The sequence below is a fragment of the Natator depressus genome, chromosome 4 (genome assembly GCF_965152275.1).
Source record: "Natator depressus isolate rNatDep1 chromosome 4, rNatDep2.hap1, whole genome shotgun sequence".
NCBI lineage: Eukaryota > Metazoa > Chordata > Testudines > Cheloniidae > Natator > Natator depressus.
The window spans coordinates 97131216-97156734 of record NC_134237.1 but is presented as its reverse complement, the minus strand read 5'-3'; the positions used below and the strand labels follow the sequence as shown (position 1 = coordinate 97156734).

Below are 25519 nucleotides of genomic sequence, written 5' to 3'. Positions count from 1 at the left end.
GACTGTACTGTATGTAACCCTTCTGCCAGGCCAAGTTGATAGCAGCAAGGGCCGGGTTCAGTACACAGGGGTTCCCTCTCATCAAAGCAAATACAAAACTGGCTCGAGCCCCCACCCAGTGGCCTGGGAAAATCTTACACACCCCCTGGGCGCCTCACAGAGGCATTACTTCCCCTCTCGCAAGCACGGAGTCTCGGTGTAGTAGAGAATCTTTAATAACATGAGGTAAACGACATCAGCATTAAATTGGGAAAACGCCACAACTATTGTTCATTAACCAAACCATGAGCAAAGACCCACCCCAGAAAATTGGGCCACATCCTTTCCCTCGGGTTCTTGAGTCCCAGAACCCAAACGTCTCTTGAGTCCAGCAATCCTCAAATCACCCAAAATCCAAAAGTCCAGCCCCAGAGTTCAAAAGTTCATCTGCAGAGTGTTACTCCCCAGTCTGGCTAAAATGTGCCTGTGTGTGGGGGGAAAGAGGTAAGGGGTACCTTACGTGTCCTGAAGCTGACTGCCCCACAGGGCTCTGCTCTGCTACGCTGTCTCATGAACGGCTCCGCTCCACCACGACTGGCTCCGCTCTGCACAGCTCGCCGTCTCACGAACAGCTCTGCTCAGCTCGCCGTCTCACGACCAGTTCCGCTCCACCACGACCGGCTCCGCTCTGCACAGCTCGCTGTCTCACGAACAGCTCTGCTCAGCTCGCTGTCTCACGAACGGCTCCGCTCCACCACGACCAGCTCCGCTCGGCACAGCTCGCTGTCTCACGAACAGCTCGGCTCAGCTCGCCGTCTCACGAACACACTGCTGTCTCACGAATGGCTCCGCTCCACCACGACCGGCTCCACTCTGCACAGCTCGCCGTCCCACGAACAGCTCTGCTCAGCTCGCCGTCTCACGAACCCGCCGCTGTCTCACGAACGGCTCTGCTCCACCACGACCGGCTCCACTCTGCACAGCTCGCCGTCCCACGAACAGCTCTGCTCAGCTCGCCGTCTTGCAAACGGCTCCGCTCTGCACAGCTCGCCGTCTCACGAACAGCACCACTGCACTCTAGATCTTCCGGCTCCCCACTACTTGACACAGTGCTCAGTGATTTCAGCTCTCAGTGATTTCAGCTCATAGTAGTGGGGGCCTTAGTGCTGGTGCACCATAAGGCCAAAGAGAATGCTGCACAGTACCTGTAGCAAGACTCTTAATAGACCCAAAATTAGCTCTGACATTCCACAGTGGAGAGAGACAGAGGTGCAATTGGTGCTTCAGGCCCTCACAAAGGGGCCCACACCACCAGGTACTAATACCTGTCTCGAGTCTCTCTCCCCTCACAGAGTTTTGGAACCCATGTCCCTTGCCTAGCGAGTGCTACTCAGTTGATGGTGAGTCCCTCCATCATAACAAAAGGCCAAGTACAGTTCCAAGCACAGTTCCCATAATCAGGGTAATAACAATTTACTCTTCCCGCCCCAATAACAAAGACACTGGGGATCCCACAACAGCCAAAGTGACCATTTGGGCAGTTATGGCCTCATTCTAGGCGGGGTGGGTGTGCCTATGCAAATTGAGATCAGCCCCTGAAGTTCTTTTCCACTACTTGCCACACCTCACCACCAGATGTCAGGGTGGAGCCCATCCTGACTCTGCTTACATCTACACTGGGCACATGGCTCTTGGGGAGAGCCAGCACTGTAGGGGGAGCCTTATAATCATTACTGTACCCACATTTTCCACAGGCTGTGTTCATTATGGAAGATATCTCGCTGCTGAGGGTGAGCAGGGAATCAAGGGAGGGTCTTCTCCAAGACTGCAGCTTCCGCCCTGGCCCTTATGTGGCTCGCCTGTGTGCAGCAATGATCCCCTGCTCCCTCTCCCCCCAGTGATGGCAGAGTGGCATAGGAAAGTTACCCTGAATGGGGCAAGAAACAGACCAGCTTTGCCAAAGAACCTGTGGCAGCGGATTGCCCAGTATCTCCATGAGCGTTTCATGGAGATCTCTGAAGCAGATTCCCATGAAGTGAGGGAGTCAATCAACACCCTGTTCCGCCACTCAGACTAGGCATGTGGTGGTACCTACATCATGCGGACACAAGCCTGCTTTATGCAGCCCACCTGCACCCAACAACTCACTTCAGTGATTCCCAAAATCAAAGCCACTTACCAGGGGCCTCCTCTCCTGTTTGCACTTCGCCAAGCTCCGACAGCTGTGACTGGTTAGCCTCCTCTGGAGTAGAGAAGAGCTCCTGGCTGCATGCATCTCTGACTGCCGAGTCGTCCTCTGCCTCTGGGTCCCCCTCCCCCTCCACATCCTCGTCCAAGACTTCCTCCTCCTGGCTCTGTCCACTCTTGACTGGCATGTGAGTCACCAAAGTATCCACAGTGGCCTTCGCAGCGGAGGTGGGGTCGCCACCAAGTATCGCATCCAGCTCTTTGTAAAACCAGCAGTTCATGGGCACAGCACTGGAGTGGTGGTTTGTCTTCCGCGCCTTGTGTTAGGCATTCTGCAGCTCCTTCACTTTGACCCTGCACTGCAAGGTGTCCTGGTCATGGCCCCTTTCTGGCATGCATCTGTCATAATTCCTACGGCTGGAGTACAGCTGGACTGGACATCCTCCTCTCCCCAAATGTGGATGAGGTCCAGCAGCTCGGCATTGCTCCAAGCAGGGGATTGCCTGGTGCATGGAGCAGGCATCGTCACCTGGAAAGATGTGCTGAGACCACTGCACGCATCAAGCAAACAGGAAGGGGACTTTCAAAATTCCCAAGGAATTTAAGGGGTGGGGCTCATGGTTGGTCACCTGAAGGCAGGGCAGTAGAGTTCAAACGATGACCAGAGAGGTTAGAACAGGCATTGTGGAACACCTCCCGGAAGCCAATTGCAGTGCTGTAATCAACCAGGGTGTCTATTACTAGCACCACGGTGCAGAAATCTGTATGTCTCTCGTCAGGGTGGTTTTTTTACAGCACTGCAACCGTGCAGTTTCTGCGCACTAAGTGGCTTGGCAGTGTGTACACCTCAGGAGTTACAGCGCAGAAAGCTGCTTTACTGCACAGAAACTTGCCAGTGTAGAAAAGGCCTAATACTATAACTGTTATGAGCTGGTTTACGTATTAAGCTCAACCTAACTGATACTGATCAGTGTGAACATGCCCCTCATTTAGTGTAGCTGTACGAGACTGCTAAAGAGGCCCAACCTAAAACAAGGCATAATGAAGTCTGCCCAAAACCTAGCACCATGGGGGTGGAGGATTCCACTGGCTATTGTTCTGAGTAGGTGTGTGTGGATTGTGTGTGTGAAAAAGACAAGCTGGAGTACAGACAAGAAACTGAGGGAACAGCTACACTGGAAACCTCAAAACGCTGTCGCAGGAGTGCTCCTGTGGTAGCGCTTTGAAGTGCGAGTGTGATCGTGCGCGAGCGCTGGGAGAGAGGTCTCCCAGCGCTCCTGGTAATCCACCTCCACAAGGGGATTAGCTCCGAGGACTAAGAGCACGGCTCTGACTTGCTGCACTCAGGGGAGTGATTTTTCACACCCCTGAGCCAGCAAGTTAGAGCACTATAAAATGTAAGTGTAGCCAAGCCCTGAGAGAGAGTCAGAAACCAAAAAAGGAAAGTCAAGCAGCATCTGGCAGCAGTGTATTTCTGGGAGAAAAGTAGAGAGAGGTTCTAGGTCAGGGATGTTGGTCTATCAGCCAATTAACCTTTTGATTTTAGTTCCTCCTGCATTTACAGAAGTAGGACTTTGTACATTCCTTGTAAATAAACAAGATTGCATCAGAGAAAATACGAGACTCTATTGTCAATTTCTACTAACAATTAGAACTACCAACAAGCCCTGAAACTCAGGCTTTGTCACACGAGCACTGTTGTCTGCTAAACCTTTGTCAGTCACGGGTGTGAATTCCCCCCCCCCTTCCCCCACTGACATAAGTTTCACCAACAAAAGCGCTGGTGTGTTCACTGGGGGTGGTTTAATTTTGCCTACGGGAGAGCTCTCCTGCCACCATAGAGCAGCTAAACAGGAGACCTTACAGTGGCGCAGCCACAGCGGTAGAGCTGTGCCGCTGTAAGGTCTGTAGTGTAGACATAGCCTTAGACTAGTGCTTGTTGTGTCCGAAAGGGGTAACAAATCCAATCAGGTTCTTTGTTCTGCCTCTTCACGGTTTCAAAAAGAAAACAAAACACAGTAACCGAATAATTTTGTTAAAACAGATTAAAAAAATAGTCATGCTTGTATTTTTCATTCTAATTCTTATTCTAAAGTGTTCATGCCTTTGTGCACTAATGTAAATTAGCATCAGAAGTGATGCTTTCTTCTCTGCTGATTGCCAAATTATTTAAGGAAAATAATCTGACCATAACAAATCATATGGGAATAGATGAATGGAGGCCTCAGTCCTACAGTGAGTTTGCAGGAGCAGCCCCCTGCACAAGGTTCAGTGCAGGATCAGGGCCTTAGACAGCATGGTAAAAGACTTACAAAACATGATTATCAGACAGCGATCTGAATAGTTAAAAAATGAACACATATAACATTACTTTCCTTATTTTATTAAACAGGCTAGTGTAGTCTAAGCATTCTTAATGGGTTTATATTAACTAATTTAGCATTTTGTATTTGACTTCAGGTCCATTGTATGTTTGATACATTCATATCAGAAAAATGTGCTGAAATTAGTGTCACATGTGCCTCGAATAAAATGAACAGTATTGATGTTACCTCCGTTGTGTACTTAGCCTTGATGTTTAGCCTTGATCTAAAAGGCAAATGAAAGATTAGGTATTAAACTCTAACTGAAAAAAGATTAGTCAATATTTACTCAAAATAGCCAATGTTTTGTATGATCTAACTTTTAAAACTGATATTTATTTGATGTTTAATCCATAGCACTGAAAGATTAATAAATTGGTTCCATCCATAATGCTACTTTGCATTTATATAATACCTATCTGAGGATTTTATTTGCTTTACAAACATTAATGAATCAAGTCTCACAACAGCCCCCTGAGTAGACAGATACTATTGTCCCTGCTGCACCAGTAAAAACTTATAGTGTAGACTGGCTAAGCCGCAGTTCCTACCAATGCAGTTTACCCATGCTTGAAATTGGAGTAAAGCTGCATCAGTGCAAATCCTGGCTTACCGTGGTTTTGCCTATCTATATTAGGGGGTTAACACCAGTAAAATACACTGGTGACTGGTACCAATGGCTGAAATCCCCAGGGTAGACAAGGCTTTTGAATAGTAGTAGCACATTTAATTTGTTTCTAGCCAGCCTTCTGAAAGATCATATGCATATAATGAATTCCCCATGATTGCATTTTACCATGAATCACTGCATTTTAGCTGTGGGCTATTTTTTTAACCCTCCTTTTCCCTCCATCTCTACATCTAGAGATATGTTTAAATTTCTCTGATGTATTTAAGTTCATGGATAGTGCCATGATTCATAATAGTGAGTATACACTGCCAACTTCTGCAGGTATTTTCCTGTAAAAGGATGTAAAAACAACTATTTTTATTAATAACTGTGAGTGACGATAGTGTTTGAAAAAGGTGTCAGACTGACTGCAGTGGAAACTGCCACAAAACAAGTACTAAATAAGTCAGTGGCAAAGCAAGCCTTCCCATACTGTCCAGCCCTGAGCTGGAGGGACACCTGGAAGAGAGTAAGGCCTGGTCTATGCTAGAAAATAAGATCACTTTACTACATTGGTTAGAGCTGTGAAAAATCCACACTCCTGAGGCAACATTGTTAAGCTGACCTAAGTCCCTGTGTAGACAGCACTAGGTTAATGGAATAATTTTTTCGTTGACATAGCTACTGCCACTTGGGGAGATGTATTACCTACGCCAACAGGAGAATCCCTCCCGTTGGCTTAGTTAGCATCTACACTGAAGTGCTACGGTGGCATAGCTGCAGCGATGGAGCTGTGCTGCTGTAGCATTTTAAGTGTAGACAAGCCCTAAGAGAGTAGTTTGGTCTATATTCCTACCTACACATTGACCTCTCTGCCAAGGGCGCCAGCTAGCATCAGTTCTGATAGTGGTTTTTTTTTATGTCGATGAATAATGTATTGTGGATATGATATTCTCTAACTGGAATGTTAAGAGAACACTGACATTATATTAGACTGTACCTTGAAATTTGCCTTCTGAATACCATTTTGTTGACTTCCCCATTTAGCCATGGATTCTGCATTTCAAAGATTAATGTTAAGTTTTATCAGTGTTTCTAAAGATAGACCTTGTATCAATGTTATGATAGAGAGATGGTGGCCTTGGACAACCATAAAACAGCTGATATACAAGTTTTCACCAAACTGTCATTCTCCAGTGTTCTTTAACTTACCCAAGCATGTATTTGACTCTCATACCACTCACTTTGAGTCTAGCAGTGTCTTTTGTTACAAAATAGGTGCCAAATGTCTGACATTGTTTAACTAAAATTGTTTCTAAGCAGTATTATTTTGCTTGCTAATTATGCCAGTGTAACTCAGAACTATAAGTATTTAACATCTGTCAGTATTTTCTCTGCATGTAAACAGTGCAGTTTTTTTCAGCCCAAAGTAAAGATCCACACTTGAGAAACAAAGTAAACTCAATTATCTGGCAAACTCTTTTATCTGAGTAGAGGTCAAATGCCTTCATGTATGTCAAATCCATTGGAAAGACCCTCATTTATCCAAAACTCTATTTGTCTGAATATTTTTCATATTCCCATTCTCACTCAGATAATACTAAGGTCTCATATATGTTTTTTCATACATAGATCATAGACAAAGTTTGATTATATTCATATCTTATTTAAATGATGAACATGGAATGAGTTGTCATGGTATATTAAGATCATCCTGGTATGTGCTGCATATTACGCATCTTTCAAATGTGATCATGTTCAAAAAATAGACTTAAGGTTTGGCCCAGTGTGCCATTTGATTGCCATTGAAGTCAGTAGGAGTTTTACTAATGACTTCAATATTTGGTCCATTGTGAGTGCTACCTATGTATCTTCTGAGCCATATCTTGTTACTTTACTGGTAAAACCAATATGATATTGCTGTCAGTACTGCAGAGCCAACATGCATGAGGAAAAAGTTGCATTGTGTTTTGCCTCATGCATTATCGGATAAGTTGTGATTACAGAAACTTTAAAGCAGGGATGGGCATGAACCAAATTCCTGGATCAAAAATCCTCCAAACTTTGGGAAGGTTGAAATCGGAGTCCAAACTTTGCAACTTGGGCCCTTCTCTAATTATTAAGGTTTATACACGGTGCAAAACTTACCCCTCTCAGTGAGCACTTACACGCAGAGTTGTTGCCCAATTAAGTGAAGTAGACCCGTTGAAGAGTATCCCAAGAGGAGCAGGCTAACAGGAATGATTTGTGTGCCCAGCGTATCCAGGTATCCCTCAGAGAACAGCATGGTTGATAGAATAGTAATCAGATAATGCTGTCTCGTGAAAACTACTTTGAGACTCCTAACTTGTGGAACCTTTGCTAAGGAGAAAGACACTTTAATTTTGAGATTTTAAATATATCAGTAATTATTGAGATTAGTGATTATACTTCAACAGCATAATGAATGTACCTGTCTCTGCCTATGCTGTTCATTAATGTTGCCAAGAGACTAGTGTGAATCACATTATTACATACATGCCTTATGACTTTTAGAGAATCAAAATTTAATGGTGTGTTTTGTTTGTTTGTTTTTCTCATTAGGCTCATGCAAAAATTTGGCATAACTACAACACACGCTTTCGGCCATATCAGAAGGGTTTTTTGTCAATAACCTTGGGATCCCACTGGATTGAACCTAACAAATCAGATGATACTTTGGACATTAATAAGTGTCAGCAGTCCATGGAGAGAGTGCTAGGATGGTTTGCCAAGCCCATTCATGGGGATGGGGATTACCCAGAAGAACTGAAAAATAAATTATATTCTTTTCTGCCCAACTTTACTGAGGCTGAGAAAAACTATATAAAAGGAACAGCTGACTTCTTTGCATTTTCCTTTGGTCCTAATAATTTTAAACCCCCAAACACACTAGCTAAAATGGGACAAAATTTGTCACTCAATTTGAGGGAAGTACTGAATTGGATTAAATTGGAATACACCAATCCCAGAATCCTGATTGCAGAGAATGGTTGGTTTACTGACAGCCATGTGAAAACAGAAGACACCACAGCCATCTACATGATGAAGAACTTCATTAATAAGGTTTTACAAGGTTTGTATACAAATCCAGTACTTTTAAAACATTCAGTGTTTCTTTAAAGGAGATACTGTTGACTAAGTTTATTGTTAGTAATTATTTGTATTGCAGTAGCACCAAACCATGGTCCTGGGGCCCATTGTGCTCGACCACAGAACAAAAGATGATCCCTGCCATGAAGAACTTAGGCCCAACATTTATGCTTGGTTTTTACAAAACAATATGAGTAGGAAGTCTTGTTTGTTACATTTCTTTCAATTCAAACTGTCTATTTTTATTTTACATGTTACCCTGTACCATTGGAAATGTTACTACATGAGACGCAAACAGTAAAAATGCCTACTAGCAAAAGTTAAATTGACAAGTCTAGGTTCATTATCCAAACTTAGAAAAATGCAAAAAGTAAATAAATGGCAGAAATGGAAATGATTCTTTAGCTCTAACATGTGACACAGAAGTTATTATTTTAAATACACAATTTTCATCTTTATAGTGTCCCTTTATAAGGCCTAAGTAGTGGAAAACTTTTTGAAGGTTAAAAGCTTGCATTTTGTATTATGTGTAAATAATTCCAATAATACTTAATTCCTCTACTGATTCAACATTTGTTTCCCCTGCCCCACACACAGTTTTCTATTTTTCCTCATTCTGTTAGTGACACCTATTGGTTGTGATAAGCAACAGTAGCACAGAATTTTGCAGACAGATTCCTCTGTGTTGGCTATTGTTTTAGCATGTGACATGCCACATTAAAAACATGGAATGAGTCAGACTCAAGAATTTACCTTCCCTTAGAAGAAGAAGTGCTACCGGTCACTTATGGCAGCTAACTTGCTGAATCTTTAAAGTTCAAGACATGCTGTGTTATTCCACGGGGGAAAGAGAGAATGATTTTAAAGATACATTTTGATACTGGGGTAAACTTTCAGCTATATTAAACTTAAAGATGGCCCCAAATCGTAAAGTTCAAATGTGCATCCAGATCCCAACTTTCGTAATGTTTGAGAATGTTAAACTCCAACATTGTGGTTCAAGCTATTACAGGTGCCATGTAGATACAGTAGCAAAGTTCAGGTGCAGTTCTGGACTTGGAGATGTTGTCTCTGTTTTAAAAAATCCACAATTTGCTTGTAATAAATAACTAATCACAAAAGAAACTTGTTTGAACAAAACATATTTCCCTCTCAGCCACTTTCCTGTCCTACTAGATCTTGCAGTGAATTTTGTATGACTGAATTTGACATCACGATTACTTCCATCGACAGATTTCATAGTACATAATCTTGTACTTGTTATGTCCTTCTAGAAACAAACTGATGTAGACACTGATTTGTGAGGGAGACTATTTTATCTGGATATGGTGCCAAGCGACACTACAGACCCCTGTGCAATGAAAGACACTATAGCAGCCAAGTTCTCAGTCTGAAAACAAATTTTATTTTGTAATTTAATTTAAATCCATTTGTTTATTAAGTTTAGGAGAAAAAAAATTTCAGGTTTCACACACTTTTCCACTCTGTAACTGATAAGTGCACAATAAATTTGCAAGTTGTCAGTTCAGTAACTTGATATCTGTAGACATTTAAAAATAAAATTACGTCCGGATGTAAACCTTTAGAATAAAAAAAAGTGATTATGCTGAAATTTTGAAGGATGTCAACACACTGTAAGATAAGTTAGCAGAACTAGATTGTTCTCTTATAAAGGGTTTCACTGTGAAGAGCTGGCAATGGGAATAGTTTGTAGATCTACTTTTCAGAAGTACTTGGTAATGTTCAGACAGTAGGAATTGTGAGGGGAGAGCGTAGAATTGTTTCTATTTATACAAGGTGCATAACCTTGACTTCAGAATACAAAATGGCCTCCTTAATAACAGGCTCATTTTGAGGTACACTCATCTTTTGCCTATCTATGAATAACATCTGGAACACATACATATTTTACTGATACAATATGGTTTCAAGAGATAATATGAAAGACTATTCTATGGTAGATCAGACTGGATAATTTTTACCAAAAATTAGCACCCATATAAGTCAACAGTATGTAATGGGATAGCTGCTAATGGCAGAATAATATGAGAAGCTGGATAATACTTTGTACCTGCTGGTTCAAGGAAACTTGACCCTCTGAAGTCAGTGAAATTAGAATTTGACCTTATTTCTTCAGTACTGTAGTGTCCCTTCATTTTTCACCCTAAGATAATTAAAATGTTTTGAATCACTAAAATACATGCTGTATATAAGTCATTATTGCAAGAGAACTGGCTAATGTATAGTGTACCAGGACACAGTGGGGAATGCAGAATTTGGTAGTATGTGGCAAGCCTGTCAATGAAGCAAGAGGCATATCACATGCTGTCCCTTTGGCTGAAGCCTAACACCACAACTGCATGATAAAAATGCCTGAGTCTTGTTTCTTCTACCACTGTCAGAGCTGTACCAGTAAAGTTTACAGCTTTGATTTTTCCTAGTATAGACATATGCATAGACAGTGCTGTGCTATATGCATAGCATGTCTAGAAAATTGATGCTTTATATTTTTTCTGCTTAAATCTGTTTGTAAATCACCTTTAACAAACGCTCTGTTTCCAATATAAGTTGATTGTCAGGTACTTACTAAAGATAAAGAAACAATAAAGAGAAATAAGAGGCAAATGAAGTTAAATAATTAAATAAGTCCTAGATGGTGGGATGAGGATGTGAGAAGAGGAATGAGGTGTTCCTGAATGGCCCTTTGCTAGAGTGATGGGAAAACTAATTAAGATTGATGTTGATTCTTTCCATGCTTCACTCACCTTCGTCTCCTCTTCTTGCTTTCACTTCCAGACTCAAATTCTTTCCCCAGAGGGGCTTCATCTGCCATTAGGCTTTATCAATCCCTATTTTCCCTCCAGGTGCAGCATATAAAACTATTTGGCCCCTTCTGGCCCAAATTAAGCTACTCAGAGCTTTTGTAGGGTGGACACACCATCTCAGGGTTCCACAGGGTTCTGTTCTTGGTCCCGTTCTCTTTCCTCTCTACATCTTATTTCTGTGTAATCTCATCCGAACACAAATTCAACTACCATCTTTATGCTGACAACTCATAGATCTACCTCTACTTCAATCCTGACTCTTTTTGTCAAAACTAAAATCTCAGCCTGTCTCTGACATCTCCTCGTGGATGTCTAGCTGTAGCTAAAGCTCACCATGATTAAAGCAAAGCTCTTAATCTGCCCTCTCTCCCCCTCCTCCCACAACACTTCCTTCCTATTTCTTTTCTCAGTCACTGTAGGCATCACCATCCTGTCTGTCACTGAAGCCTGTAACTTGGTCATCCTCTTCAACTTGGATTTCTCCAGGTCCTCAATCCAGGTTGTATCTAAATTTTACTGATTCTTCCTTCACAACATCTCTGTGATATGCCCTTTCCTATCCATCCACACAGCTAAAATTCTTCTCCAGGCTCTCCTCATCTCGCATCTTGATTATTGCAACAGCCTTCTTTCTGGCCTTGCCAAATGCAGTCTTGCCCAACTCATATCCACCTCAGAGAGATGGATTTTACGACAGTGATGGAAGAAACCCCTCTGTTGCTGTAGTAAGTGTCTGTACTACAGCAGCACAGCTGCAGCACAACGGTTGTGCCGCTGTAGCTTTTCTAGTGCGGACATACCCTTAGTTCCTTAAAAATATTTTTCTAATTGCTTTGATAGTGAAGAAATGCTATTTAACAGCATATATATGTTGCCATGGTTTTGCTACTTGTTAGAATCACACTCGTGAGTGATTACCTAGGCGCCAAATCCATGGGTGCTCCAGGGCTGAATCACCTAAGGAAAAAAATAGTGGGTGCTCAGCACCCACTGGGAGCCCTTCAGATCAGCTCCTCCCCACCACAACCCTCCCACCCTCTGGCAGGCCCCTCCAATCCGCTCCCCTATCCCCAGCGCCTCCTGCCTGCTGGTGATCAGCTGTTCAGTGGTGTGCAGGACACGCTAGGGAGGGATGGGGAGGAGCAGGGGCAGGAAGAGGTCAGGGGAGGGGGCTGAACGGGGTGGGAAGAGGTGGGGCAGAAGTGGAGCAGGGGCATGAAGAGGTGGGGCCGGGATGCGGGTTTGGGTGACGGGGTGGAGTGGGGGCGGGACCTGGGGCGGAGCGAGGGTCAAGCATGCCCAGGGAACTTGGGAAGTTAGCGGCTCTGAGTGATGAGAAACAGGTAGTTTCATAATACACGACACTCTCTTTACTCTGTTATAATGCATGCTCATACTGTAAATCATACTGAATTTATTAATGAATATTTTAACATATAACACATTTTTATTTATTTCTCTGATGCAGCTATTAAATATGACAGAATAGATGTGTTTGGTTACACAGCCTGGTCTCTCCTTGATGGCTTTGAATGGCAACATGCCTACAGCACTAGACGTGGATTATTTTATGTAGATTTCAACAGTAAACAGAAAGAAAGGATTCCAAAGTCATCTGCACTGTATTACAAGGAAATAATTCAAGAAAATGGCTTCTTTCTGAAAGAGTCTACTGCAGCTTTGCAAGGTCAATTTCCCTGTGACTTTTCCTGGGGTATCACAGAGTCCGTTCTTAAGGTAAGCTTAATGTACTGTAAACAACAGTTATTTTTGCTACATACAACAGTTAATAACAATAGTACTTTGTACGTATGTATGGGTGATATGGGGCTGGGCTTACCAGTGGCATTGCCTAGTGGCTAGGTCACTCCTCTTCCCCATTTCCAGTGTCCCTCGCCGGCAACCGCTGTTCCCTCCAATTTTTTACATCCATGTGCGGAATTAATTTTATGTGCACCAATATGGAGGTGATGTGTGACACATCACCTTTATATTGTTGCACATAACAACAAAAATCATGTGGTAGGGGTAGGGCCGAGGGGTTTGGTGTGCGGGAGGGGGCTCAGGGCTGGGGAAGAGGGTTATGGTATGGGGGGATGAGGGCTCTGGCTGGGGATGCAGGCTCTGGGGTGGGGCCAGGGATAAGGGGTTTGGGATGCGGGAGGGGGCTCAGGGCTGGGGCAGAGGGTTGAGGGGGGTGGCTCTGGGGGTGGGGTGGGGATAGGGGTTTGGGGTGCAGGCTTCCCCAGGGCTGCAGTGGGGAGGGAGGACTCCCCCCAGCCCTCTCTCACTGCAGCAGCTAGGGTAAGGGAGAGGCGCCTCTCCCCGGCTGCGGCAGCTTCAGCGGGGTGGGTCTGGGCTGGGCCAGGCCATGGGAGAGGCTCCTCTCCCCTGTCCACGGCAAGTCTGGGGCAGGTCCGCACTGAGGCCAGCAGGGAGGGGCGCCTCTCCCCACCGTGGCAGGTCTGTGCTGGGGCCGGTGGGGAGAGGCATCTCTCCCCACCACAGCCCTGAGCCCCTGCACAGGACTTAATAGGCAGCTGCGCAGCCGGGCAGCTTAGAGGGAACTTTAACCGGCAATTACTCCAATACTGTGTGAACCCACCTTTTGATGGGTGGTGACTCGGCCCTCTGGCCAGGTCACTGATTTAGTTTGTCCCCTTCTGTCCAGACAAATATATAGAGTTTCATGTCCTCACAACGGGAAGGGTTTTCAGCCCATCTCTGGACCCCTGCATGTGGCTCTTCCTCACCCCGAGGCTCTCAGTGTTTCTATCCCTCCTTCCTTTGGAGAGGAGGGCTGGAAGGGAGGCTCTTGCCCCCTCCACAATAAGGGTGGTTGGTAGGAGAGCCTGGGCCCTTCCACTCCACTGGGCTTTGGTCCACCGTCCTATGAGAGGCAACAATATCCAGCACCCTGGAGTGCCTTGAGGCCACCTCCCTGGACCACTTCCTACTATTCGCCTCCCCCCAAAGTCTAACATAAGATAGCATAAATAAATCAATCAACCTTCAGCCTAGCAAGGCTCAGCTGCTAGCCCTTCCTTGCAGCAATGTCTTCTGCATCATTCTTGTTCAGGAGTTTTTAGGTTAAGTCTGTTCTCCTATCTTGTCTGCCCCCATCTATCTTTCTTTTCTTGTCATTTTATGGTGCAGTAGCCTCAGAATGTGAGGCTATGACCATCGCCCACCAGTGTTTTCACATAATCAAATATATATCCTCTCACCCTGCCTGGTATCCTTAAAAAAGCACAGTAATGCTTAATTAATGCTACCCCACTTCCCCAGTACTCTCACCAATCCTTTCAGACTATGTTCTTTCACCTTGAGGCATCTCAGTTCTTCATAAAGAAATCTTTCTTTCTGTATAACTCACCCTTCATTGCCATAGCAGATGCTGAACTGTTTTTTTATCTTTGCATGCTTCATACAATCCATGTTTGTGCATGTTTAATGGATATAAATAGCCATGCAGGTCATAGTGACTGGTTAGAACTCTAAATATAGTTACTTCGCTTCTTCTATCATAGCTGTAAAGTATAACATGATCCTCAAGTTCAGGACGTGTTTCATAGAACCTTCATCCTTTTTTCTCTTTGGTCCATATTTCTTGCCATTCCTTCTTAATTTTTTTCTTAGCCAAACTTGAAGTCTTGTGTTCTTAGAGGGTTCTTTATATCATCCTCCTCGTTTTGTAAGACATTTTTCAATGCTTTATCAGCCATTTAATTGGCAGGTATCCCTACATGTGCTGGGATCAATGCTACTATTGTGTATACCTATTCTGAGGCTCTCTTTCTGATCGCCATTTTACCCAATAAAGAGTCAGATAGGATAGGAGCTGTAGTAGGGCATACATCCCTTATCCGGGTCTGTACCAACAGTATAACTAAGCTGTCAAAATGGAAACACAACTGGATAGTCTCATAGATCTCTTAATTCCAAAATCAGGCCATTCCCACTCTACCTGTGTTGTCATCTTCAGATCCTCCAGTATGGATCTGGCAATGCTAGACCCCATTTGCCATGTATAAACTCATAAATTTTATTTATCATATTTGACAGTCCCACTCTTCTTTGTTTTATCGTATAATTCCAGATACACAACTGGAGAGACAACTGTTCAGCTATAGTTTGATTTCCCATGACTAAAGATTTTGATCTCTTCCAGATCTTCCTTTTCACTCAAGTCTTTTACCCACTTTTTGAGCCTGCTAGCATGTGGGAGTTTGTGATGTCCAGTTGCATCTTGTCTACTTAATTCCCAACAGTCTTTGTATATTTGTTTAGTACACTTATTTTCACTATTTCCACTAACCTTAGCCCAAAAGGTTAAATCTAACAATTTCATCCTTAAATTTATAGGCATTTCTCTGGTGACCATCTGCATCACACACAACAGTGTCATAATATCTGCACCACATGTGATTTGCACAGCTTGCTGCCCCCTTCTGAGCTGTCTGGCTCCCTTTTAAGCTCCTCCTCCAGTTGGAGCAGCCTCTGGAGGGGCAAGGGGGCAGAGTCACCTGGGTTCAGAACTGCTTCTTAAGCCCTTCTGTCCTAGTGTTAGGGTAACCTGGTGTCTGGATTTTGACCGAAACGCCTGGTCGAAAAGGGACCCTGGCGGCTCCGCTGACCGGACCATTAAAGATGTGGTCGGCAGTGCTGTGGCGCTAAGGCAGGCTAGTCCCTACCAGCCCTCGGGCAAAGCGCTGCGCCCTGGAAGTGGCCAGCCGGTTCGGCTCCTAGGCAGAGAGGCCATGGGGCTCCGCGCAAGCTGCTCCTGCCCCGAGCACTGGTTCCCACCCCGCACCTACTACCACTGGACCTGCTGGCCGCTTCCAGGGCACATGGGACACGGAGTCAGGACAGGCAGGCAGCTTGCCAGCCTTAGACACCCCCCACTGACTGGGAGCCGTGCGAGGTAAGCCCGCGCCCCAACCCCCTGCCTCTGCCCCCCCAAACCTGGAGCTTCCTTGCATCCCAAACCCCTCATCCCTAGTCCCACCCAGAGCCTGCACACCCCTGCACTCCTACCTCAGCCCAGCCCCACCCCGCAGCCCCCTCCCACACTCCGAATCCCTTGGCCCCACCCCCCAGCCTGGAGCCCTCTCCTGCACCCCAAACCCCTCGTCCCAGCCCAGAGCCCTCACCCCCTTCCACACCTAACCCCTTGCCTCAACCCACAGCCCCCTCCCACATTCCAAATCCCTCAGCTCAACCCCCCAGCCTGGAGCCCCCTCTTGCACCCCAAACCCCTCATCCCCAGCCCCACCCCAGAGCCTGCACCCCAAGCCCCTGCCCCAGCCCAGTGAAAGTGAGTGAGGGTGGGGGAGAGCGAGCCACCAAGGGAGGGGGAATGTAGGGGGCTGGGCCTCCAGGAAGGGGCGGGGCTACGGTGTTCAGTTTGTCACAGTATGTATATAGTACCTTTCATCCAAGTATCTCAAAGCACTTCAAAAATATAAATTAAGCTTCATAACAACCTTAACAACCTTGTGAGGTAAGTATAACAATATCTGTTTTACAGATGTATAAACTAAGGACCACTTAAGTGACTTGCCCAAAAACCACAGAACAAGTCAGTGATAGAGCTAGGAATACAACCCAGAAGTCTTAGGATTCTCAGGCTTCATTGCAAGGGTAGAAAATTAATAAACCATAAGTTTAAAATATTGCAACAACACAAATGAAAAAATTAATCAGTGTCTTCTGCATATATGACACTTTCAGTATGAACTCTACTCAGAAATACATTATATTGTGTACACCATCCTAATAAGATAAGACTGTTTTCTTACAATATTTATTTCCACATTAAATGTGATAGATAGCTATATTTGACATGTGGCAGGTGTGCTGTAACATGGTTTTGTAATTACATAGAGAAAGATGACATGTTGGAAAACATTAGCCTAGAAAAATACATACAGCAGACAAAATAAATGTAATTTAACCCAGTCACTACCAGCCACAGGAAAATAAAGACTTCTGAGTAAATTCATATTTTGGGGATGGGTTTTACTTTTCAAAACTTTTAGAGGTTTAAGATTAAACCTTGTTAGTTCACCACATGGTACTGAAAATTCTATATATTAAACACACTGGTTTTCTTTTTAAAACCCAAAAGTGTAAAAATAAATAAATAAAAACAGTCCAAAGCAATGTAGAACCTTGTTAAATAATAACAGTCAGAGAATGACCGGTGTACAAATGATAAATATCAACTACTCATTAAACTACATGGTTATTTATAATTGGAATTAGAACAGTGATTCTAGTCCTAGGTCTGCCACTGATAATTTTCAGCTTTTCCGTAGTACTGATGCTCTGTGTGACCTTGGGCAAATTAATTATAGTCTTTATGCCTCCATTTACCCATTTGTAAAAATGGATGTAACTATTATACAGGAATGCTGTGAGGTTGAATTAACAAAAAAAAAAACCCCATCCTGCACTGTTGTGATGTGCCTGTAAACTCATAATGTACAAAAACCAGGACTAAACAGCAATGAGGATCCTCACTTCTCTGCTTTGCAAATAAAACTAAAACTAATTCTGTCTTACATATAGAGATGCAAGTAACAAACAGATACTTGTTTAAGTAAACTAAATTTGCAAATGTTTGTTCCCATCCATTTTTACAGGCAGAATCTGTAGCTTCCTCTCCACAGTTCTGTGACCCTAACCTGTATCTCTGGAACATCACTGGAGACGGGCTTTTGCACCAAGTTAAAGGAGTGAAGCTGAAAACCCGACCAGCTCAGTGTACAGACTTTGTCAGTATTAAAAAACAACTTGATCTCCTGGAAAAAATGAAAGTAACACATTACAGATTTGCACTTGACTGGTCATTAATTTTACCTAATGGGGATTTGTCAGCCATCAACAGACAAGTTCTCAGATATTATAGATGTGTGATTAGTGAGCTACTGAAACTCAATATTAAATCTATGGTCACCTTATACTATCCAACTCATGCCTACTTAGGCTTGCCTGGTCCTTTGTCGCAGAGAGGAGGATGGCTAAATCAGTCTACTGTCCAGGCTTTTCAGAACTATGCGGCTTTGTGCTTTCAGGAACTTGGTGACTTGGTTAAACTGTGGATCACAATAAATGAGCCAAATAGATTAAGCGATGTCTATAATAGCAGCAGCAATGATACATATCAGGCAGCACACAATTTACTGATAGCACATGCCAGGGCCTGGCAAATATATGACAAGCAATATAGATCCTTTCAGCATGGACTAGTGTCTTTGTCTCTGCATTCAGATTGGGCTGAGCCTGCCAATCCCTATTTTAATTCTCACTTAAAAGCTGTGGAAAGATTTCTTCAATTTGAAATAGCCTGGTTTGCAGATCCAATTTTTAAGACAGGGGACTATCCAGCAGCCATGAGGCAATACATTGTATCTAAAAACAAAAAAGGCCTCTCAAATTCCTTTTTGCCATATTTCACAGATGAAGAAAAGAAACTTGTTAAAGGTGCAGCTGATTTTTATGCACTGAATCATTTTACCACAAGATTTGTGATTCATGAACTTCAAAATGGGAGCTGGTATGAATTTGATCGGGATGTTCAGTTCCTGCAGGATATCACATGCCTGAGTTCTCCGTCTCGTTTGGCAGTGGTGCCCTGGGGGATGCGCAAAGTTCTAAAATGGATTAAAAAAACCTACGGTGATATAGATGTTTACATCACAGCAAATGGGATCGACGACCAGTCTTTGGCTAATGATGAACTTCGAAACTATTACTTAGGAAAATACACCCAAGAGGTTTTAAAAGGTGAGATGATAAATGCAGATATTTTAGAATAGGGGTTCTTAGCCATTTTCATGGTATGGACTATATTTTCAACACAGACATCTCTTTGTCCACCTCCCCTTCCATTCACAATCTACCTCTTCATTCGTTATCACAAGATGTCCCAGTGCCAACTTGAGCAATGGCTTACACTGAAAAGTAATATTAGTAAAATAGTTAATTTATTTTGGCTGTCTTGAGAAGCATTTTAAACTTTTTGAAAAAAGTTAATTTTGCTGTCTATTTTTGCTCTTCAATGTCAATAGGTGCCATATGTTCCCAGTACCCCTGAAAATCAGGCCACTTATTTAGGTGGCTGTTAGGCATCCACATTTTAAAACAACGAATTTAACATTTCCAGTGCTATATTAGTTTTCAAGGAATTTAGGAATAATGAGTATTTTTTTGGTTTGTTCATTAATGTCCTATATGCATTCCAGACACTGAGTTACAATCTCTAAATAAAGGGGAAAATGTTCTTGTGCGAGTAGCTCCCTGGAAAGATTTAGTTTTACAAGCAAGGCTATATTGTAGACATTTATATATACTACCTAGAGAGCTGATACTGCTCAGAATGTTCCCATGCTTTAAGGAAGAACCAAAAACTTGCCATCTCCAGTCCCATGTATTCATTTGGTATCCAACTATTTAATTCACATAAAAGATTAAATCTCTTTAGAAGATTGTACTTAATGTTGCTCAAATATAACTGCATGGTATAAGCCAGTTGTTTGCAGTGGTGTTGTAGCCACGTAAGGTAGGTGAAATAAATCTTTGAATGGGCCAACTTCTGTTGGTGGAAAGGACAAGGTTTTGAGCTTCACAGAACTTTTTTTCAGGTCAGGGGAAGGTAACCATAGTGTCTAAGCAAAATACAAATTGAGACACTGTTAAGCATAGCAGATTCACACATGCTGTAGGAGACCACTTAAAATTAAGTGGACAGTTAAGAATTAGCAGGCAGGGTGTCTTACAGAGTGTTGTAATGAACCATAAAACCATGTTGAGGCCATGATTTTTAAGATTTAGTAGAGTTATGAATTTAAGTTCCCAGACTCATCTTTAGAAGGTGTTATGCAGGTTTCCTTTGAGGCTGAGGACTGAGAGGTCAGATATGCCATGATCACTTTGTGAAAAGTGTTTGCCTGTGGGTAATAGGGTGGTTTTGTCTTTTATCATTTTTCAGTGTGAGTTCTTTTGAGAACATAGCAATAGTCTGGTTTCATCCACATAGTTATTGTCGGGGCATTTGATACACTGAATGAGGTATACCACATGTTGTGATAAGTCTGGGTAGGACCCAAGAATCTTGAAAGGTGTGTTGTGGGGGGTATTGACATTTGTAGCGGTGAAGATATGTCTACAAGTTTTGCATCTGTTGTTCTGGCAGGGTCTTGTGCTGCTTTGAGTTTGTGTGTCCTCGTCTGTGGGGAGCTTGTTTCTGATGATGAGCTTGGTGAGGTAGTGGGGTTGCTTGAAGACCAGAAGAGGGAAGTTGGGAAAGATTTCTTCTTCGAGTGCTGGTGCCTATGTGTATTCCACAGGTGGGGAACACATAAGAGTTGTGCGCCCGAGTCTGGAAATTCTTCAAAGCAGTGTCTGCTGTCCCACACACATGCAGTAGCTCTCCTCGTGCTCTTGACTGGGATATAAGAGGCAGTGATGGTCAACGCCTCTCCAGTTCCTTCTTACTTCCACATTGCATGAGTCAGAATTGTTTCTTCCTTCACTTCATTGTATAAACTGTAAAGAAAGAAAAAACTTCTAAATAGTTATATTTCTTAGCTTAGTAGTTAAAGTTTACAGTATAGTGTAGAGTATTTCTTTCTCTCTGGTTAGGGAACCCCTCCCCAACTCCAGAATCATGCCCAGTGTCCCATGATTCAAGAATTGCATCTCCCTCTCTATCAGTGATGAACATCAACAGTGCCTGTACTCTCTGGGTGAGTGCAATTCTGCAAAGTGCAGTATCTTTCACTCCCTCCCACCCAGAACTTGAGAAGCCCAGGAGCTTTGCCTGTGAAAGCCCCCGGTGGAGAAGGCTATGAGTCCCCTCTCCAATCTTGGCCAGGGACACACCCCTGTGCATCAACCTCAATTGACCAGGAGTGTCACTCCAAGCCCGTGCCTTAGACTGGAAACTTCAACATCTAAGCCCAAAGACTCTTCTTCTAGGGTTCCCCATGAGAGTAGAGGGCACACTCATGGGGCAAGGACAACTCTCCTTCAAGGACTGTCCATAAGAAACACACTTCCTCTCCGAGCTTTTCCAAGTCAGGAGAGACGTCGCATATGGAACCTAAGGAACTGGCTCTGATGAAGATCCCCAGATTGGAGGGCAAGGTGCATAAAAAGAAAGATCCTCCAGTTTCATTGATCACCTGAGCAAGCGTAAGGACAGACATTCACCGGTTCCGTCTATGAATGCTCGTCCAGACCCATCATCCGTACCACCTCATTCATCTAAAGACCATCTGGCTGGTGCAGATGCACCAGGTCCTTCAGACTTGACTGCTGGAACCCCTCACCCACCAGAGTATAGGAAACTTACATAACATCGGAGGATATTGTCCTCCATTGTCCGCAGTCTCCACGTCTTTCCGGCCTTGCCCTTGTGAGCGATGTTATTATTCTGGAAAAGGAGTCTACATGAATGTCCCAGGAGTTGTCCCATCTCCAACTGTCTGGCAGAAGTGCTGTGGTACCAATGGTACCACTATCGATGGAACAGTTCTTGGATTCAGATGAGTCAGAGGAGCTAGCCGCACCAGTATCTCCATGGAGACAGTCGAGCCCCAATGGATAGTCGAAGGATTATGCTCGCCATTCCTCTGGGTATAACACTCTTCCTCCCCCCCCACCCCCAATCCAGGACCGCTCGTATTGATTCTCTTGGGGTCTATGGGTCCCACAGCCAATCGATCCCTCTTTCTTGCCTGATTGGGATCCATTGGATCCTTATGGCAGGCATCTGGGCACTTCTCAAGAGTTGTACAGCTCCTCTCCTTCTCGCCAACTGGTTCTGTTGGAGAGCTTGTATGAGGAGGAAGAGCTGGAACTGGATCTGCAGGTGCTGATGGTTCTGAAGGGTGTCTCTTCATCATCCACGGACAAAGCAGTTACTCCTCCTTCTCCGCAAGATGACCACTGTCAGTACTAGGAGCTGTTACAAAGAATTTTCAGTGACCTACAGATCCCATTAGATAAGGTCCAGGACCCTCAAAACCCGGTACTGGACATGTTGCAACTGCAGGGACCAAGTAAGGTAGCCCTTCTGGTCAATGAGGCCATACTAGAACGGGCCAGAATGGTATGGCACACTCCAGCATTCTGGGCCTCTACACTGAAAACAGCCGAGAGGCGATATTTTGTTCCTGCTAAAGGAGCTGAATTTTCATTCTCCCATACTGCCTCCAACTTGTCGCTGGTACAGGGGGCTACAGAAAGAACTTAGCCGCATTATCGAACAGCGGCCATGGCAGATAAAGACTCTAAGAGACAGGACCTCTTGAGGAGAAAGGTCTCCTCCATAGGCCTGCAATTTTGTGTTGCTAACTACCAAGCTTTGTTAGTGAAATACAATTTTAATAATTATTCCAGGCATGCAGACTTCAGACATAAGCTTCCCATGGAGGACAGGGCCAAATTTCAGTCTTTTTTTTCAGATGAGGGGGAAATAGTGGCAAAAGTAGCCCTCCAGGCTGCAGTGGATTCAGCAGACACAGCTTCCAGAAATTTGGCCAGGGTTTAGTCATGAGGAGGGACTCTTGGCTACAATCATCAGGGTTTCTTAGGTAGGTCTAAAACACCATCCAGGACCTCCCCTTTGATGAGTCTAATCTCTTTAAAGAGAAAACAGACAAGACCCTACTCACTAAAGGACTCCAGATTGCCTCTGCATTCCCGGGGGATTTATACTTTATCCCCTACAAGGAAACACCAGAGGGAGTCCTATAGACCAAGGCCACCCCCACCTCATGCACCTTTATTGCCAGGTGCCCAGCTGAGCCTCCACACAAATGCCAGAGGATTCTGAGGCCTTGCTTCTCAGCCCCCGCTACTGCCACAGCTTCTACTCACTCCCAACTACTGGCCAAGAGCCATATTTGACATATTGGTCGAGACCACCACTGATGCTGCCCATCTTTTCTCCCTGTCACCTTTGGGGGCTCTCTCACACCCTTCGCCCACAACTGGAACAAGATCACTAGGAACAGTTGGGTTCTGGAGATTATCCATCAGGGAAACTCCATAGAGTTCCTCTCCTTCCTGCTTCATAAGCCCCCTTCCTAGTCCCCCTTCAGGGACCATCCTCACAAGATAATTCTTCCGGACACAGAATCCCTGTTACATCGGGGGCAATAGAGCGCATCTCGCCTCATTGCCACAGAAGGGGGTTCCACTCCCCACACTTCCTAATTCCCAAAAATGATGGAGGGTGGAGACCCATCTTGGACCTTTGGCAATGCAACATCTTTATGTGAACTCTGATATTCCAGATAATTATGTTGGCATTGATTATCCCCTCCCTTCAGAAAGGGATGCAGTTCATGACTCTCGACATGAAGGATGCATATTTGTATGTGGACATTCACCCATCACACATGAAGTTTCTGCTTTTTACACTTGGCCAGGAACACTTCCAATTTCAAGTCCTCTCCTTTGGGCTCATTCCAGCACCCAGAGTATTTACAAAGGTTTTCTCTGTGGTAGCCGCCCAGATGAGATGCCAGGGCTATATGGTATTTCCATACCTGGACGATTGAGTCCTGGTAGGCCAACCTCATCAGGTGCTCAAGTTGGTGACAGGGTTTCTCTACAACTTTTGGCCACCCTAGGCATTTGCATAAACAAAGAAAAGTTCATTTTATTGTCCAGTTACCCACAAGGTCAGTAAACTTTATTGGGGTGATGTTGGACTCGGTTTCTGTGAGAGCATTCCTCCCTGCAGACAGGTTTCATACAATGAGCAACCTGATTTCATGTATTACCCACAGTCCGCAGACTGCAGTGCACAGGTGTCTTTCACTGTTGGGCCACATGATGCTGTTTACCAGACTCCAGCTGCGGTGTCTGCAAGCTTGGCTCCATTCAATCTACTGACTGAAGAAGGACCATATCAACTCCGAGGTTCCCACCAGAATTATCACCTCCCTCGCTTGGTGACTGAACCCTGAAAATCCATTGTCAGTGTTCCCTTCAACCCTTCCACGTCCAGGGCCAGCATTGTAACAGACACCTCCTTTCTGGGGTGGGATGCCCACATGACAACCACACTGCTCAGGATTCCTGAACCCCACACGAAGCTAGGCTACATATAAACATATGGAACTGAGGGCAGCCTGCTTTGCGTGAAAGGCCTTTCTTGCTCATATGCTTACTCCATGTATAAATAACAGCCAATATCACTATGGTGGTCTATATAAACAAACAGGGAGGAGTGGGATCTTGTCCCCTCTGCCTGGAAGCCATCAGACTTTGGAACTGGTTAATCAGGAACCACATCACAATACAAGCAGCGTACCTTCTCAGTATCCCAGAGAAAACCTTTGTAAATACTCTGGATGTCGGAATGAGCCCAAAGGAGAGGACTTGAAACTGGAAGTGTTCCTGGTCAAGTATAAAATGCAGAAACTTCATGTGTGATGGGTGAATGTCCACATACAAATACGCATCCTTCATGTCGAGAGTCATGAACTGCATCCTTTTTGAAGGGAGGGGACAATCAATGCCAACATAATACAACTCCCTTGCTGACAAACAAAGCAGAAGCTTCTCTCCAGACCATGAGTGGGAGGTTCACAACACAGTCCTAAGTGAGAGATTTACAAAGTGGGGTAGTCCACTATGAGACCCCTTTGTGTCCCAAATGAACAGAAAGCTCCCCTTTATTGTTTCAGAGGAGACATGGGTTGCGATTCCCAGGACTGCGATCTCCTGCTGTCTTGGACAAACAGCCTCAGATATGCCTTGCTTCCCATTCCCCTACTTCCACTGGTCGTAGGGAAGATACATCATGACAGAGCCAATATCCTTCTCCTAGCATCCTATTGGACCAGAAAGTTCTGGTTCACAGAACTTCTGACAATGTCTGCCCACCCACCAATCATGATCTTCCCATTCCCAGATCTCCTAACCCAGGAAGGAGGGGAAATCAAGCATCCCAATCTAGTCTCACTGCACCTCACATCCTGATGTTTGGATGGGTGTTGGAAACAGAATACTCATGCTCAGCGCTCGTTCAGGTGATCCTTAATCAAAGTAGAAAAGATTCTACTAGAATCTGCTATCTTGCCAAATGGAGATGCTTTTTGGCCTGGGCACAACTCCATCAATATTCTCCAGTTACCTTAAGCATCCCAGTTGTTCTAGACTATCTCCTGTCCCTGAAGACTTCATGTCTCGCTATTAGTTTGCTGTGAGTACACCTAACAGCAATTAGTGCTTTCCACCCTCCGTTGGAAGGACATTCTGTCTTGACGCACGCAGCTACAGTACGATTTATGAAAGGTCTGATCAGTATCTTCCCACCAGTGCTTAAACCTACTCCTCAATGGGACCTTGACCTCATCCTGTCAATACTCACAGGTCTGCCTTTCAAACCAATGGTGACATGTGCCATCACCCACCTGTCC

General features: G+C 44.3%; 1 protein-coding gene across 1 annotated transcript in view; it reads left to right on the top strand.

Annotated features, from left to right (window-relative positions):
- KLB (klotho beta) overlaps positions 1–25519 on the top strand; it is a 51996-nt gene that overhangs the window by 20767 nt on the left and 5710 nt on the right. The window contains 3 exon segments of the mRNA XM_074951552.1: positions 7723–8233; positions 12544–12812; positions 17723–18866. Of these exon segments, the coding sequence (XP_074807653.1) occupies positions 7723–8233; positions 12544–12812; positions 17723–18866 (1924 nt within the window).